This window comes from Lissotriton vulgaris, chromosome 2_1 (assembly GCF_964263255.1).
Source record: "Lissotriton vulgaris chromosome 2_1, aLisVul1.2, whole genome shotgun sequence".
NCBI lineage: Eukaryota > Metazoa > Chordata > Amphibia > Caudata > Salamandridae > Lissotriton > Lissotriton vulgaris.
The window spans coordinates 256187744-256202977 of NC_141687.1; the positions used below are offsets into that span (position 1 = coordinate 256187744).

The window sequence follows — 15234 nt, forward strand, 5'->3', positions numbered from 1 at the left end:
GTACTTTGGCATGCAAGGAAATTATGAGGTCCTCCAGCACACCACTGGTTCGCGATCACAAAGTAGGTATGGCAAAATCAGTCACGTGCCTGGCAGACCCTGATGTGTGACTGCCACAGATCTAAAGGGGCAATATCCATGCTGCCCGATAAGCCAGAGTCATCTGAGAGAATTTAAAAACAAGGTCGCTGCGATTTCAGGACCGTGTACATCCATGCCATTGTAAAGGACGAAACTGCAACTGTTAACCAATGACTACGAGGCAATGAATGATCCATCTGTATTAAAAACGTATCCCAGCCTGTGGCAAACGTATATTTCACTGTTCCCTCGCATGTTATCAATTGCTTTCATAAATTACACAATATTGGGAGGTAAGGACATTTCAGTGACGAGAAGCCAACCAGTTATGTCACAGGAGACGAAAAATAAATAACAGCTGTTCTCTCACGGCACTTCCGCTCTCATGGCAGAGCTGGGCTGCAGGAACTCGGAGGTTAAGAAAACAAGCGGTATAAGGGCATTATTATGCAGCCTGTTAGAGTTACAATCTACTACCTGGCAGCTGAGTGTTGTGGTATTATTGTGGGCGAGGAGGGTTATATACTGTAATTGCATTAATGGAGCGTTTATTAATCGCCAACGAACCCAAAATCTAGTCCTGCTTTCCGAATGACCAACGCATATGCAAATAACCACCACAGAAGTTGAGATTATGTAAAAATGGGCCATGCATATTCACTTTGGATATAATAAAAGCTGAGATGGTTTCACTATTTCGGATGAACACTTTTAGCGTCTGAGACATGATCCGTGTACGCACTCCGGCCAGATCCTGAGAGCATGGAATAAAACATGCCAACCTCCCTGTGCGCGCAGCCCTGGGCACCCATCTGGGCATAGCGAGCGCCGTGCCACCCTGCGCTCTCTTCATCCTCTGCCGTGTGAGGAGGTCGCAGAATCCAGGAAAGCTGCCGGCGTCCTACCGCCCCCTCATGTTTCGGGGTTTCCTTGGCAACGTGCTAATGAGATGCGTGTCACATGGCTGCTTAGGTCAATAACCACGAAGGAAATAAATAAACAACAACCGTGTGTACTGCATGTCGATGGCGAGGGCAGAGGCCAATGGGGGGACAGCGGGTGATTGGGGAAGCGCTAAGGCTGACGCAAACAGCGAGGGAAGGGGGGCCTTTGAGAGAGACGGCAGACAGGACCGGCGCCAGGAGATGGGGCCTCGGAGAAGCCTCTGTTGCAGACAGGATCAGCGGGGAGGGGGCGGAGAGGGGAGAGGTGAGACGAAGGAAGGGAGGGGAGGGGGAGGAGAAATGCGACACGGGTAAACAAAAATTTGTAGAGTGGGAAAGACGGACGGACGGAAGAGAGGGGAGGGGGGAGGAGAAATGCGACACGGCGGGGAGGGGAGGGGGCGGAACGGGGGCGGAGAGGGGAGAGAGAGAGTAGGCAAGGGTAAACAAACACGGACGTGCACGCGCCCGTGACTTTTAAGGTCAATGCGCATGCGCATAAGCTTAATGCGCATGCGCATTGACCTTAAAAGTCACGGGCACTGCAAGGAATCGCCACGATTCCTTGCAGTGTGGATAAAGTGTGGATAACTCGCAATAGTCTCGCTTGCTCGATGCGCATGCGCATCGACAGGCGAGACCTAAAAAGGCCGAGTGGCTACTGCAGCGAGGGAGAGTGCAGTGGAAAGCGATGTGAAGGGAGCAGTGGTAGTTGTTACTTATTCGTATCGATGAAAAGTCAGTGCTAACTAACATTGACTGACTTGTTTTAGATGTACGTGTTTGCAGTTGCATGGTGTATTTGGCGGCACTATAATAACACATAAATTATAGAAATGAGTATTTGGCTGCACTAACATAAAACGCGGATAGAAGTCGGCAGCTGCTGGTCAGGTGTCAATCCCTCGACTCTAGTGCACCTTTATAGGCCACCTCTATGGATACATAGGTCACATCTCTTGTATAGGATTCCTAGTTATGCTTCCTTGGTCATGTCCCACTTAGAGACCCCCACATCTTTGATTTCCCTTAAGGCACCGGACACAATTAATCTGATTATGCCTGACTGGAATTTAACATCGTAGTCAGGTGGGTTATTATTTGACAAAGCTTAAGATCCTGCAAAGCAGGCACTTGGGAAAGATACCTATGAAGGGTCCTTCAGAGGGTATGCGTAAGGACGCGCAGAAGACTCTTCACAGTCTGCCGCCAGCTTTGCTCAGCTCCCTCCAGCCAGTGTTCCTTCTGACGTTTCATATCAGCGCTTGCATTCCCCATGTCTTTGCATCCACTCTACATATCTCCCTTCCTTGATAAATAGGGTAGATAACCTACATGCACTATTCTATAGAAATACACACAAGAACTACAGACCTAACTGGCATCAATGAAAACATGACCTAGTGTAAGAGAAGCTTTCCTTCCCCACACGCTGACGCTGCAGCAGGAGTTGAGGGGGTGAGCCTCTTCCAGAGAACCTCAGCAAACGCTGTGGTGACGTGTGTGATACGAGCGCTGATCAGTTTAACTAGATGACGCATGATTATTCTGGGAGTGCAAAGATACGCTCTGTAGTCACTTAAAGAGATGCAGAAACAAAGGCTACTTCATTCTCAGTAGTCATCTGCATCAAGGAAGGACTACATACAACACATTACATAACTGATAGAATGAATATGCCCATATTATAAGACCCACCGAAGTTATTATTTTAATTTATGGTGGTAGTGTTTTCTTTTCATTTATTGTGCTGACACATACTTTTTAACTATTTTGTATGCAATCAGGAAAATTCTGCAAGCATTGCAGATCAAGGATGGCCCCTCCTAGATTTCTAGTGATCCTTGGGACCCATCAATACCATGGAAACAGTGGACAACATGTTTTACACGTACATGCGGGCAATTAGTGGCGATAAGTATGGTCAAATGAGGAAACAAGCTGTTTTACTTGTGCAATTAGGAGTAGATAGAATGCTATATGAAGACTTGGCAGAAATTGCATTGGGTGTGGGTGATGGGCAACCAAGTTATGTTTCTGAGATGTCCCTGCAAACGCTGGATATACCTTTCACTACAAGGCGGAACTTGGTTATAGAAAACCACCAGGTGTTTTTTTTCAGCACGCAAAAATTAGAAGAGGACATTGTATCACATGTAGATGTGCTAGGACACAGCTTTCCAAACTGTGTGGCGCGACACATTACTGTGTCGCGCCCCCAACCGTAGGTGTGTCGCGTGATGAAATGACTTCTGCCGGGAATCGGCAGAGTCGAGCTGCAGGGGCTCTTAGAAGGGGTGAAACAACAACAAAGCCCTATAATAGGGCTTTGTTGTTGTTTCACCCCTTCTAAGAGCCCCTGCAGCTCGACTCTGCCGAGCATTTCACAGCTCTTTAAAGACCTTGTGCATGTTAATAGGACCTATTAACATGCACAAGGTCTTTAAAGACCTGTTAAGTGCTCGGGTGCGGCTGTGAGCAGTCCCAGGCTGCCACACACGACGGGGGTGAGGGGGGGGATGAGTGGGGGCTAAAGCCATCTGATGAACATTAGCACAAACAACTGGAAATTGCGCAGGCCCAGAGAGATCAATAGTGCAAACCCCCGTCCCCCAATCCCCTCTTCTCCCAGCTTTAATGGACGGACATGCGCCAGGGCGCAGGTGCGCTCTGATACTGTATCTTGGTTCAGTCGATGCTGCCTCCAAAATACGGCCAGGGCTGAAGGCAGCGCAAGGAGGGTGGGTTAAAAATAGGATGAAGGGTCTGCACAGAGCCCTGCTGCTGGGAAGACACCAGGGCCGGGAGGATCACGTCTGTATTTGGGGAATGCTTCAGAGGAGCAGACGATAAGAAAAGACAACAGGAGGAGTGTGAGCTGATCAGCCAGATGTGTTCTCGGCCTTTGAAGGGAAGGGAGGGGGCATCAACCAGAGTTTTAAAGCACAAGGGATGCCAAAAAGCAGACAAGTGTCTTTAGCATTAATAACTCTAATATAAATACAAGTGTGCTTATTGTCTCTGATATAAATACAAAAGTGCATCATGAGCAGCAGTTACAGTGCTTTGAGCCTGTGTGTGATAGGTGTCAGGAAATTATATATTTTTAGCTAGACGGGCCGACGTCCGTCGTTTTTTCCCCACCGAGGCCCTCTGGTGGAACAATAGAACATCAATAATTTGAATAGTTTCTTCCAAAGGTAAACCTTCTAACGTCACAATTCTCAGAGAAAATGGCATGGTGTGTGTGGGGTGTGCCTGTGGGGGTGTGTGTGGGGGGGTGTGGGGTGGGTTGTGTGGGGTGTGTGTGGGTGGTGTGTGGGGGGTGTAGGGGTGTGTGTGGGGGTTTGTGTGGGGTGTGTGTGTGTGGGGGGGTGTGTGTGTGGGGTGTGTGTGTGGGGTGGTGTGTGTGGGGCGTGCCTGTGGGGGTGTGTGGGGTGGGTTGTGTGGGGTGTGGGGGAGTGTAGGGGTGTGTGTGGGGTGTGTGTGGGGGGGTTTGTGTGTGGGGTGTGTGTGGGGGGGTTGTGTGGGGTGTGTGTGTGGGGTGGTGTGTCTTTGGGGTGGTATGTGTGGGGGGTTTGTCTGGGGTGTGTGTGTGGGGGTGGTTGTGTGTGTGGGGGGGTTGTGTGGGTGTGTGTGGGGGTTGTGTGGAGTGTGTGTGTGGGGGGGTTGTGTGTGGGGTTGGGGTTGTGTGGGGTGTGTCTGGGGGTTGTGTGGGGTGTGTGTGTGGGGGGGGTGGGTTTTGGGGGGGTGTGTGTGTGGGGGTGTGTTGGGTTGTGTGTGTGGGGGGTTGTGTGGGGTGGGGTTGGGTGGTGTGTGGGGTTGTGTGTGGGATGTGTGTGTGTGGGGTGGGGTATGTGTGTGTGGGGCCTGAACCCAACATAGGTGGTTCGGCCTCGCTCGCTGCGCTTCCTCGCGTTACCGTGTCCCTGAAATTTTTTTCACAAAAAGGTGTGTCACCAACATGAAAAGTTTGGAAAGCTGTGTGCTAGGAGGTTATCATTGTGGTGCCAGTTCGGTGATCTGCGTCATGCCCTTATCATGGCTAAAATTGTTTGGTGTATGAATAACAAGAGAATAAAGCAAAAATTATTAACCAAAGATCCCATCATTGTCATCAATGTATGTAACGATGCACAGAAGACTTGAAGGTAGATGAAGTCTCTTATGTTGCTTCTACGCCCCGTGTTTCCCGGTTCTCTATTTTTTTTTGTCACCCTCTGAATTTTTCCCCCCTAGAACTAGCCTGCTCAGTCTCTGTTTTTGCTATATTATTGCGTTTTCTTTTATGTCTTGCGCTTTTTTAAGTCTGGCTTCACTACTCAGTTGTTTGTGACATATTGTTACCAATTCTTTAAAAGAACCATAGAGTGTGCTTTTGCTCCACCCAGAAAAGTATCACCTCCTCACATCACAATATTGGCTATTTGGTGTGACTCTCATTCCATGAAATATTTACACTGGAATGCATCATGGACTATTTTACAGTGAAAAGTACACCCAATCATCAAGCTGTTTGTCACATTCAGTTATTTAACTCCTATATGCGTTCTATACAGAAAGCAGCCCTTGTTTCCTTCCCCCCCTCCACCCGTGTTGGCAAAGAGACTTGGGCATATTGTAGGTGAATAAACAGCATTTGTGCATGCAACGCATGTAAACTGCATTAATGTGTTTACTTGCATTGACACATTAAAGCCGGATCAATTTGGTTTTGCCAAGCCTTGTTTGTTTTCTCACCCTCTGAGTTCTGGCCTCCTCTCAATGCAACATCTGTCCAATTCTCTACCTTTTTTCTCCCGTAGGCCCAGCATGTCCGGGCTGCATCTAGTGAAGCAAGGCCGCGACAAGAAGAAAATCGACTTGCAGAGGGATTTCACAGTTGCATCCCCAGCCGAGTTTGTCACCCGATTCGGAGGCAACAAAGTCATCGAGAAGGTGGGTTTCTTTTTCTGGATGGCATCTCATGGCTTTTGAAATGCATCGACTAACATGCTAAAAACAAGCATTGGCACGCCAACACGCACAACCAAAGGCACGACTAGCAAAGCACACATATTATACACTTGTAAACAAATAAATGCATACAACCGTCAACGCAAAAACCTGCACATAACTACTCACAGCGGCGGGCACAGATAAACATGGACATGGGGCAGAATAGCGACCCGTTATGTGCACAAGTTCTGAACTCCTACCAGTTTCCAACCTTATGGCAAATGTCCTTCACCCATCTGCAGTGACTGGGCGGACACGCCATAGATTAGGGGTCTGTATCGCCCAAAGCTTTTCTGCTGAGAGGAGATCTACCTAGTACAACCCTAATGATGCAGGGATAACACATTCCCCCTTCTTGAGTCCCCCTTTTTTCTGTGTCAACACACAGGCAAGACAGAGAGACGCGCCAAAAAGGAGGCGGGAGGTTAGGAAAAGGATATAAGAACAGTGGGAGAAGGAGACGGATGGATGAAAAAGGCTGGTCTATGAGTGACAGAGAGAAATAATTTTAAAAACTAGCTCAGAAACCACAATGAGAGCATTCTGAACATGTGTGTCTGAGCAGAACTGTAACAATTCAGGTGTTATATGGCAAAAGGCATATTATGAGAGAATAGGAATGATTGTGAATGACTGAACACTGTCCAGCTTTTTCCTTTATTGTTCGGATGTGAATATAATCCCGATCGGCCACATGGTGTGAATGTTGGTTGTACTCTTAACACTCGCCAGAACATTCTTGAAGAGAGTATATTCATTCCCAAGCTCTGATTATTGTGATGTCCGCACATGTTAAAGAACATGTTTTTATGCTCAGAGTCGCATCACAAGTGTATAGTAACACTTCCTTAGGTTTGGAGTGGACATGATGGCTTGCTAGCCAGTGCCTATGTTGTGAGTTTGTGTGAGGGTGGCTCTGTTCTGACCACACAGGGAGATCACACAAAGTAGGAGGGTAGATGCTGACTGCAGGCCTATACCCACCTACATAGTAAAATACACACCAGCCCAAAACAAGTTCTTATAAATACAACACCGTATTAGTTCATGCGAATCCATTTCGAAGGCTGAAGAAGTCAAATCCCCAGAAGCCTCATAAATAATTCAGCTTGTTAACTTTTGTAGCCCCTCCCAGGCGTGCGAGCACACCCCTTCCCTGTCAGCTTTATCACGCAGCATCCTCCCCTCTTGAAATACTCAGGGGAGAACATATTATGGTGCTTCAAAGGCCGCAGTTTATTTTCAGCAAACATGGATCATACATTTCGCAACTTCCTAGTTGGTCATTCGAAAACCATATCACATTTGTCACTCAAACATTGATCCAATGGTTTGTTTCTGTTTCTGGCTGACAAGTGGCCCTTCACAAGAGCCCTTTTCTGCAGGTGTATCAGTGTTCTGCAGGTTTTAGGCTTCACTTGCTACCGACTTTGTGGGTGGCTGTCAAATGCAGCCGGGCTGCAAGTGCCATTCCCCTTGCCCACGACCCATACTGACCACTAGCCTGCTCCCAGTGCCCCTGCCCTGTGGCATCCCAAGGACACTGTCTGAGCAGCTCCTCTGCTCTGGCCATCATCGTGTGCCGTCACCTGTTCCTCTGTGTCTCTGCCGTGAGGCTTCCCAAAGACACTGTTTGAAGAGCTCTTCTACCTATGCTATTCTTTCCTCTGAGTATCTTTCTGATCTGCCTGCGCCATACTGCTGACGGTTTACCAATCGAAGGCAGCTTCCACCTTTCGCCCTGCTCATGAGAAACCCAGCTATTCTAGGACCCCAACTATGTCGAGTAGGAACATAGCCATGCCTACTCCGGTCAAGTGGACTCCATCTCCTAAGTGGTATCCTGAAGTCTTGGTTGAACAGCCTATGCCGCATAACGCCCCAACCATTCGCCCTACATATCTTAGCCATAGTGATATTTAGCTTACGCCTAGACTTGTCCACTGCCCCTTGGTTGATCGCCCCTCTCCAGACCCAGCGAGAATCAGTTTGGATCATATGATCTCTGCCATGCGGATCAGCCTTGCCCGTGCCACCAGCTCTGTAGCCATTTGCCCTAGCAGTTCTCTCCTTCCATTGCTCGCCAGGTCATTTCCTTCTAAGTGAGTGACCACAGCATCAGGACACGCTCCTCGTTGCAATGCCTCCTGTACCGACGGGACCATCTGGGCTTATTTCATGCTTGATTGTCCTAACCGTGTTCTGTAGCGAGATCCACTTGATGTCTTCTTGTGCCGCCGCCCACCGTTGCACAGTGTGATGTTGGAATGTCCCAGGATCCAAACCTTGCGACAGCCCCCTTGTGGTCCTGCAGGAAGAGAAACAAAAGCTCAGAACCCCATGGGTGGATGTACCCCATGAACACACCCTATGCCCAGTGGCCAACTGTTTTAATACGTTCGTCATTGAGCCCTAAGTGGCTTGTGGTACTTGCCGCCCCTATCTGGAATGAGTGTGACCGTTACACTCTGGGTGGGAACCCGGTCTTCTCCAGCGCCTTCCTCAACACTGCTATGAATTGAAATCAGGTTAGGCATGACCCATCCCTGTTTGTAAATAATGGCCTGGTGGATAAGATGCCTTTATCCATGTACTCCAGCATAAGGCAAACCAGGCAGCATGCCCTGTCTTCAATACAGCCGATCCTTGTGTGCTTCTCTTTGCCCACTTGAACCGTCTTGGACCGTCTCAGGTGCACTACCATGTACCTGTTTCCCATGTGTATGTCCTCTGTGTACACACATGCCACTACGGGGTTCCCTCTGGCCTGGGACACTAGTTTGCTGATCCTGTAGGCCCCAAAGAAGGCTAGTACAAATGCTGCTTTGAATAACACCACCTCTTGATGTCCTGCACATATACCTGTTAGCAGCCCAGTACCCCTTTTAGGACCGTGAAATAATGGGCCTCCAATTCTCTTGAGCCCTAGGCTGAAACCTCCCCCAGCCTTTCATCACTCTCCTACAGAAAAATGTCCCCGTTAGGTCCCTCCCGTAGCCAATTTTGTGTAGTGTGCAACTGCGCTAAAGCGTGTTTAGGCCCGTGACTTGGTCTTCCCACTCCAGAATGCCCAATCGTTGAATGCAACAACCTCTACTGGGGAAACACTGCTTATAACTGTCTTGTTACTCCTTTTACTAAAAACCTCTCAGCACTTACGATATTTCTTCTCCGTCTTGGGAGCCAGCCCATTGTTCACCAGCATCGCTATCCTGTGTTCATGAGGTTCCAGAGGTGCCCGTGTACCTGAGTCATGCATCGTTCTGCGTGAAGTGCCAGCTCCCTGAATCTGTCCCACTGAAAACGAGAGATCGCATCAGCTATAGAATTTGACACCCCTTCAATGTGTCTGGCCCTCACTGCTATGTTCGCCCTTAATTGGCAGCTGACTAAATGTCACAGAAGCCCCTCCACTGCTGGGCATTTTGCTGTTCCCAGGTTAATGGACTACACTACTGCATGATTGTCTGACCATAGCATGATCTGATAGTTAGCCAGCCTGTCACCCCATATTGTAAAAGCCACTATAACAGGGAAGAGCTCCTGGAGCATAATGTTGCCTGTGATCCCTGTGTTATGCCAGCTGTCTGGCCAATGTGATGCTGACCATGCGCTTCCAAGGATAAAGCTCCAAATGTTCGGACATTGCCCAGGGTTCCCACCACATGAACGTGCTGTTGAACCCGGCGATGAAAGTGTCTCACTGCTCTAGGTCTTCCTTCACCCCTTGCGTGAGACACACTCCAGGATGCCTCTTCGTCATCACTTTGGTAAACCAGACTAACTGCCCGGCGAAGGGTTTCCCTGCTGGGATCACTCTTTTCCCGAAGTTCACTTTCCATAGTAGCTACTGGAACTCCCCCAGCATCGCCTTCTTTGTAGTAGGTGCCCTATGATTTGCCTCCACGGAGTCAGCTCAATTCCCCAAAATTATAGCTTGGTGACAGGTCCCTCCGTTTTTTCTGGCGCCAATAGGACTTCCAGCTCTGCCAACTGGCAGAGTAGGTCTGCACATTCCTCCAATTCTGGTTTGCCAATGAACAGAAAGTCAACCAGGTAGTGTATGCGCCCTCCCGCTGGGTGAAGTGTCCCCAGCACTCACTCTAGGAAACTGCTGAATGACGCTTCTTATTAAAGATCACCAAATGGCGGACAACGCCGGTGAAAACAGGGGAGGCTTCCGAGGCGGCTTTGGCGGCAGGGGCTGCGGCCGTGGAAGAGGACGGGGTCGCGGACAAGGGCCGCGGGGCCCGCGGGAAGGCAGATGAGAAAGAGTGGGTGCCGGTGACTAAACTAGGTCGGCTGGTCAAGGACATGAAGATCAAGTCTCTGGAGGAGATCTATCTTTTTTCTCTTCCAATCAAGGAGTCCGAGATCATTGACTTCTTCCTAGCCTCTTCTCTGAAGGATGAGGTTCTGAAGATCATGCCTGTCCAGAAGCAGACCAGAGCCGGGCAGCGTACCAGGTTCAAGGCTTTTGTTGCCATCGGAGACTACAATGGCCATGTTGGGCTGGGCGTGAAGTGCTCCAAGGAGGTTGCTACTGCTATCCGTGGAGCTATCATTCTTGCCAAGTTGTCCATTGTACCTGTGCGGCGAGGTTACTGGGGTAATAAGATTGGCAAACCCCATACAGTGCCTTGTAAGGTGACTGGGCGCTGTGGTTCTGTTCTTGTGCGTCTGATTCCTGCACCCCGCGGTACTGGCATTGTGTCTGCGCCGGTCCCCAAGAAGCTGCTGATGATGGCTGGTATCGATGACTGTTACACCTCAGCTAGGGGCTGCACAGCCACGCTGGGCAACTTTGCAAAGGCCACCTTTGATGCTATCTCAAAGACCTACAGCTACTTGACCCCAGATCTCTGGAAGGAGACAGTCTTTACCAAGTCTCCATACCAGGAATACACCGATCACTTGGCCAAGACCCACACCAGAGTGTCTGTGCAGAACTCCCAAGCAGCAGCTGTTCCTGGCGCAACCCCCACATAACATGTTATTCTGGAAAATAAAGTAGTTGGAACTGTTAAAAAAAAAAAAAAAAAAAAAAAAGAAACTGCTGAATGACTCAAACTAAGCACATGATGTCACGCACCCCATGGTTAGCCATTTGTCGTAGTAAAACGCCCCATCTAACTAAAAGCTTAGCAGGTGGTAGCTCTGCAGGTGTAGAGGTAGGAGACGGAAGTCGGATTCTATGTCTATTTTGGCTAACAAAGCCCCCTTTACTATCTGCTTAATCAAATCCACCAATCGTCCTTCGAGGCACATGCTTCAGAGCAGCTGATCTGTTCCAACCAGTCATTTTTTGTATTTCCTTGTGGGTGCGACAGGACGGTGTACAAGGCGTAATTTACCTGTCTCCTTTTTTGGTGCCACCTCAAAGGGTGCACCATGAGATTTTGTGGGGGTGTGCGTGCTGAAGGGGCTTGCTACTGTACCAGCTAGACCTCCTTCCCTACCTTATGCCCGGCTGCCTCTGGGTTGTCCTGTATGGATTTTAGGTTGTGGCTAAGCTGCGGGCCACGGGGCCCTTGTAAGGTATGGGGAACCCGTATGTGAAACCATCTGCCAGTAGCTGCCGGTCTTTTTCCTTTGGGTAATTATTCAGTAACGCAACTAATGTTCTGATTCTGTTGAGGGTGGGCATTGTCCTTTCATCCTTTCGCTCACCCCCCCCCCCCATGCGATTGTTCGCGCCCTCTGCTATTATTTTGTAACCATTCTCTCTGATGTCCCCTGCTTCTTTTGCCTGTTTGCAATGGGCTGCTGAGTGAGTGACGCTGCAGTTGCTACAACTGTGTTTAAATCTGCAGGCATGCCCCTATTTACACATATCTTTGTCGTATTTTCAGCATGTAGCTGTGCAACTCTTCCCAGACTTTCTCCCTGTGGAAGGGGCCTCTGGCGCCCTGCCCATGGCCCTCATATTTCCCCTTAAAGCCAGAGGGACGAAAATTGTGCTTGCGCACCCCTACGTCTCCCTGGCTGCTACCTTATATGTCCTGGTGACCCCATTCTATGACCGGCCATGTCTACATCTTTTCCCTGAAGCCCTCATCGTAATGTAACCAATCTTCCCCCTGGTATTTCTGTTGTGCCTCTTGCACTTTTTGTTCATTTAGGAACAAGATAGCTGAGTTCCATGGAAACTTTTCTATGAAGACGCATGCCAAGGTCCTAAAGGCCAGTAGCCAATTCTCTATTGACCTCTCTATCCAGGGTTTGCACCTGAATGGAAAGATGTATAAAGGTACAGTATTGCTAACCCCCCCCCCCCCACCGGCCCAACAAATAGCTAGTCCAGTGATGAAGCATGACACCCGTTTGGGTGTGTGAGGGCTCCTGCTCCTAATTGAGCACTTTCCCACTCTAGGAAACCGTACCCATTACACCTTTCCCGTCTTCTTTGGATTGTGAGATATATTAAGGAGCACGTATGCTGGACCCTGCCTGGTCCCCTTCGTCTTTGATTATAGCTTTGTATGTTACCGGATTTCGAAAGCACTAACATGCTAAATGCAGCCATGGCTTTGTAGGTAAGAGGGGTGGGGCAGGGTGGGGGATTTCGACAGACGACAGCGAAGGGAAATACATTATTTATTTAATTTCCCCTCCTGCCCCCCAACCCTGCCCCACCGGTCTTACCTTGCCCGTGCTGCAGCTGGCTAAACAGCAAGAAAAAAGTACACACCATCTTTAAACATGAGCACACAGTATTTTATAAGAAAGTGACTGAAGTGGGAGGAAAGACAGGGCTTTTAAGGGGAGAGGAGAATGCCGTGCATTGGAAGAGGGAATGGGATACAAAAGCAGCAGAGGGGGAAAGGCACAATACACTACATAAAGCATTACTAAATAACTACAATAAATCAGCTCTACGTATAAAATAAAAGTAATGGGTGATTAATAGTTCAGTGGCATCCAAGCAGTTGTAAGTCCACTGATATACATTGTTACAATTGAATAAAAAGCATGCACTCATCAATATAATATATTTTGGACCATTTTCAAATGCATGTTTCGACCCAGAAGAGAATTAGTGTTCTCCCACTGGACATATGAGATGTTCCTTTAATTAGAGAAGGGCATTCACTGCCAGCAGCCTCATTTCTGAAATGACCTAAAGAGTCATGAAGAAAGTGCACTCATTATATTACGAGTTTAAATGGCCTCCCAAAAGACAAGGAAAGAAAAGCTGTCACAGGGAATACTTCTAAAACAAACACTTGCACAACAGAGACACAGGCTTGCATGATGAGCACCAATGAAGCAAAGTCTCAAGTGACTTGTAATGTAGAAAAGCACACTAAAGCGCCTTCTCTCTTCTCCTTAACTCGTCATTTGAGTGTTGGTGTCGGTGTTTCACGCTTTGTTGTCATGCGGGACATCACAGCTGAAAGAGTGCAGCTGAAAGAGAAGAGAGACTGAAGCGCATGTGCACGGTCAGCATCCCCCGGAGTAGGGGCGATATTGGGAGCAAGAGGTACATTCCGAAAAGACTATTCTACAATGTCTAAGGCAGAGAATTAAAAAAGTAATTCAGACATCTCCAGAGCATTCAGCACTTAAGCAGAGTAATGTTTTCCAAAATCATTGGCTGCTAATAAACATTTTCAAATTTGCAGTCTCTATTTTTACAATTTTTATTTTAAAGCACAGTATGAAACACCAAGTGGCGTAAAATACCTTGTGTAAATTGAAAAAAAAGCCCAAAACCCTTCGTCTTGTGACCATACATGCCAACATTTCTGGAGAGCAAAGTGGGAGATGTAAAAAAAAAAATCGGGAGAATGGGACTTTGAATCAGGTTACTGGCATCTTATCTTTCAGAAGCATGGAGCATAATGGCAGACAGAGAGGGTGATGCAAGTGCGGGGCACTGGCCTGGCAGGTTGTTGGCAGTGCATGCCCCCCCACCACCCTGTGGCTGCCCGGGCTGAAACAGCCTCCCCCCCACCTACTTCGCAGGTCTTTAAAAGAGGATTCCATTGTTAATGACGCTTTGTTGGTTTTTCACCCCTTCAAGAGCACCTGCATCGCCACTCTTTACTTCAAGAATTAGCACTTTACACAATACCAAGCCCTGTCAGCTGAAACCCCAGAGGAATCGTGTTCTTGCTTGTAGGAATCGGGAGGCGGGAGACTAGCCTTCAAATCGGTAGTCTCACGCCTGAATCGCGAGAGTTGGCATGTCTGCTTGTGACATAACTTCCAAGAGTATGGGGTCCATCTTGGATTGGGCGTATAAGTACAATAACTAAATGTTATGGTGCTGTTTCTCCCCCAATTTTAATGCCACAAATAAAGCACTGTGCGTGGAACAGTAGCTGCTCGTACCCTGTCAAAGTCGGGGCGGTGGGGCCAGGCCAAACCAGAGGAGGGAGGTGGAGAGGAGGGAAGTGGGAAGGGTTTGGGTAACAACAAAAAAAGAATAATAATAAAAATAAACTTTACCTTAACGCAGCCGCCGTCTCCGGTGCATCAGACCTTCCTTCTTCTGTCTCTGGAGCTGGGCACAGGCTCCCAGCCTGCCCTGCAGCCAATCCTAAAGCTGTTCTCAAATGAGAGCAGCTTAAGAATTGGCCTGAGCGTCTGCAACCTGCGCTGTCAGGCAACATGGGAGCCTGTGCCTTGTCTCTCCAGCCACAGCAATGTAGCTGAGGCTGGAGAGAGCTTCACTGCGCATGAGGGGTTTGGTCGGCCTGAGACGGCCGGTCAAACACCCCATGCACAGTGAAGGGAGTGCCTACCACTCCCCCACCAGCAGTGTCATCCCCTGGTTCAGGGGCGTAACATAAAACGATAAGAAAACTGGTTTAAAACCCATTTTAATATAGTTTTATGTACTGGTGGTGGCGGGGGGTGCTGTGGTAGCTCCACAGGCTAAGAAAATGAAAGGACACATTAGCCCACAATCCTTGGCAATAAATTGCACTCATTTGTTGGCAGATTTTGAAATGTGGACAGAGAAAAGGCCATCACTCACAGTGAGAGCAACGGTTGAAGTCGGTTGACCCTCAGCCGTGCTGTGTGCTGAAGTAGGCAGAACCAAAATGCGAGTGGCACTCTAGCAGACCAATATATGAAGAGGGCTGGGGAAAGCCCCTCTGTATAAGTAGGTATATACATAGTTTTTTAGTAAACATGAGGCTGACTAGACAGCTAATGCTTTCTCTACGCCAGACCAATTTATGCTCTTCCTAAAATTCAC

At 48.5% G+C, this 15234-nt stretch overlaps 1 protein-coding gene and 1 pseudogene across 8 annotated transcripts in view; both read left to right on the forward strand.

Moving 5' to 3' along the window:
• The window catches only part of ACACA (acetyl-CoA carboxylase alpha), a 1131726-nt gene that overhangs the window by 162815 nt on the left and 953677 nt on the right, over positions 1 to 15234 (forward strand). For all 7 annotated transcript variants that reach the window (XM_086954890.1, XM_086954892.1, XM_086954891.1 and 4 more), the window contains one exon: positions 5831 to 5963. In XM_086954890.1, coding sequence (XP_086811016.1) covers positions 5831 to 5963 — 133 coding nt within the window. The remainder of the gene's footprint in view (positions 1 to 5830; positions 5964 to 15234) is intronic.
• Positions 10169 to 11076, forward strand: LOC147729938 (small ribosomal subunit protein uS5 pseudogene; annotated as a pseudogene). The gene has a single exon (XR_015308358.1). The product of XR_015308358.1 is annotated as a small ribosomal subunit protein uS5 pseudogene (transcript).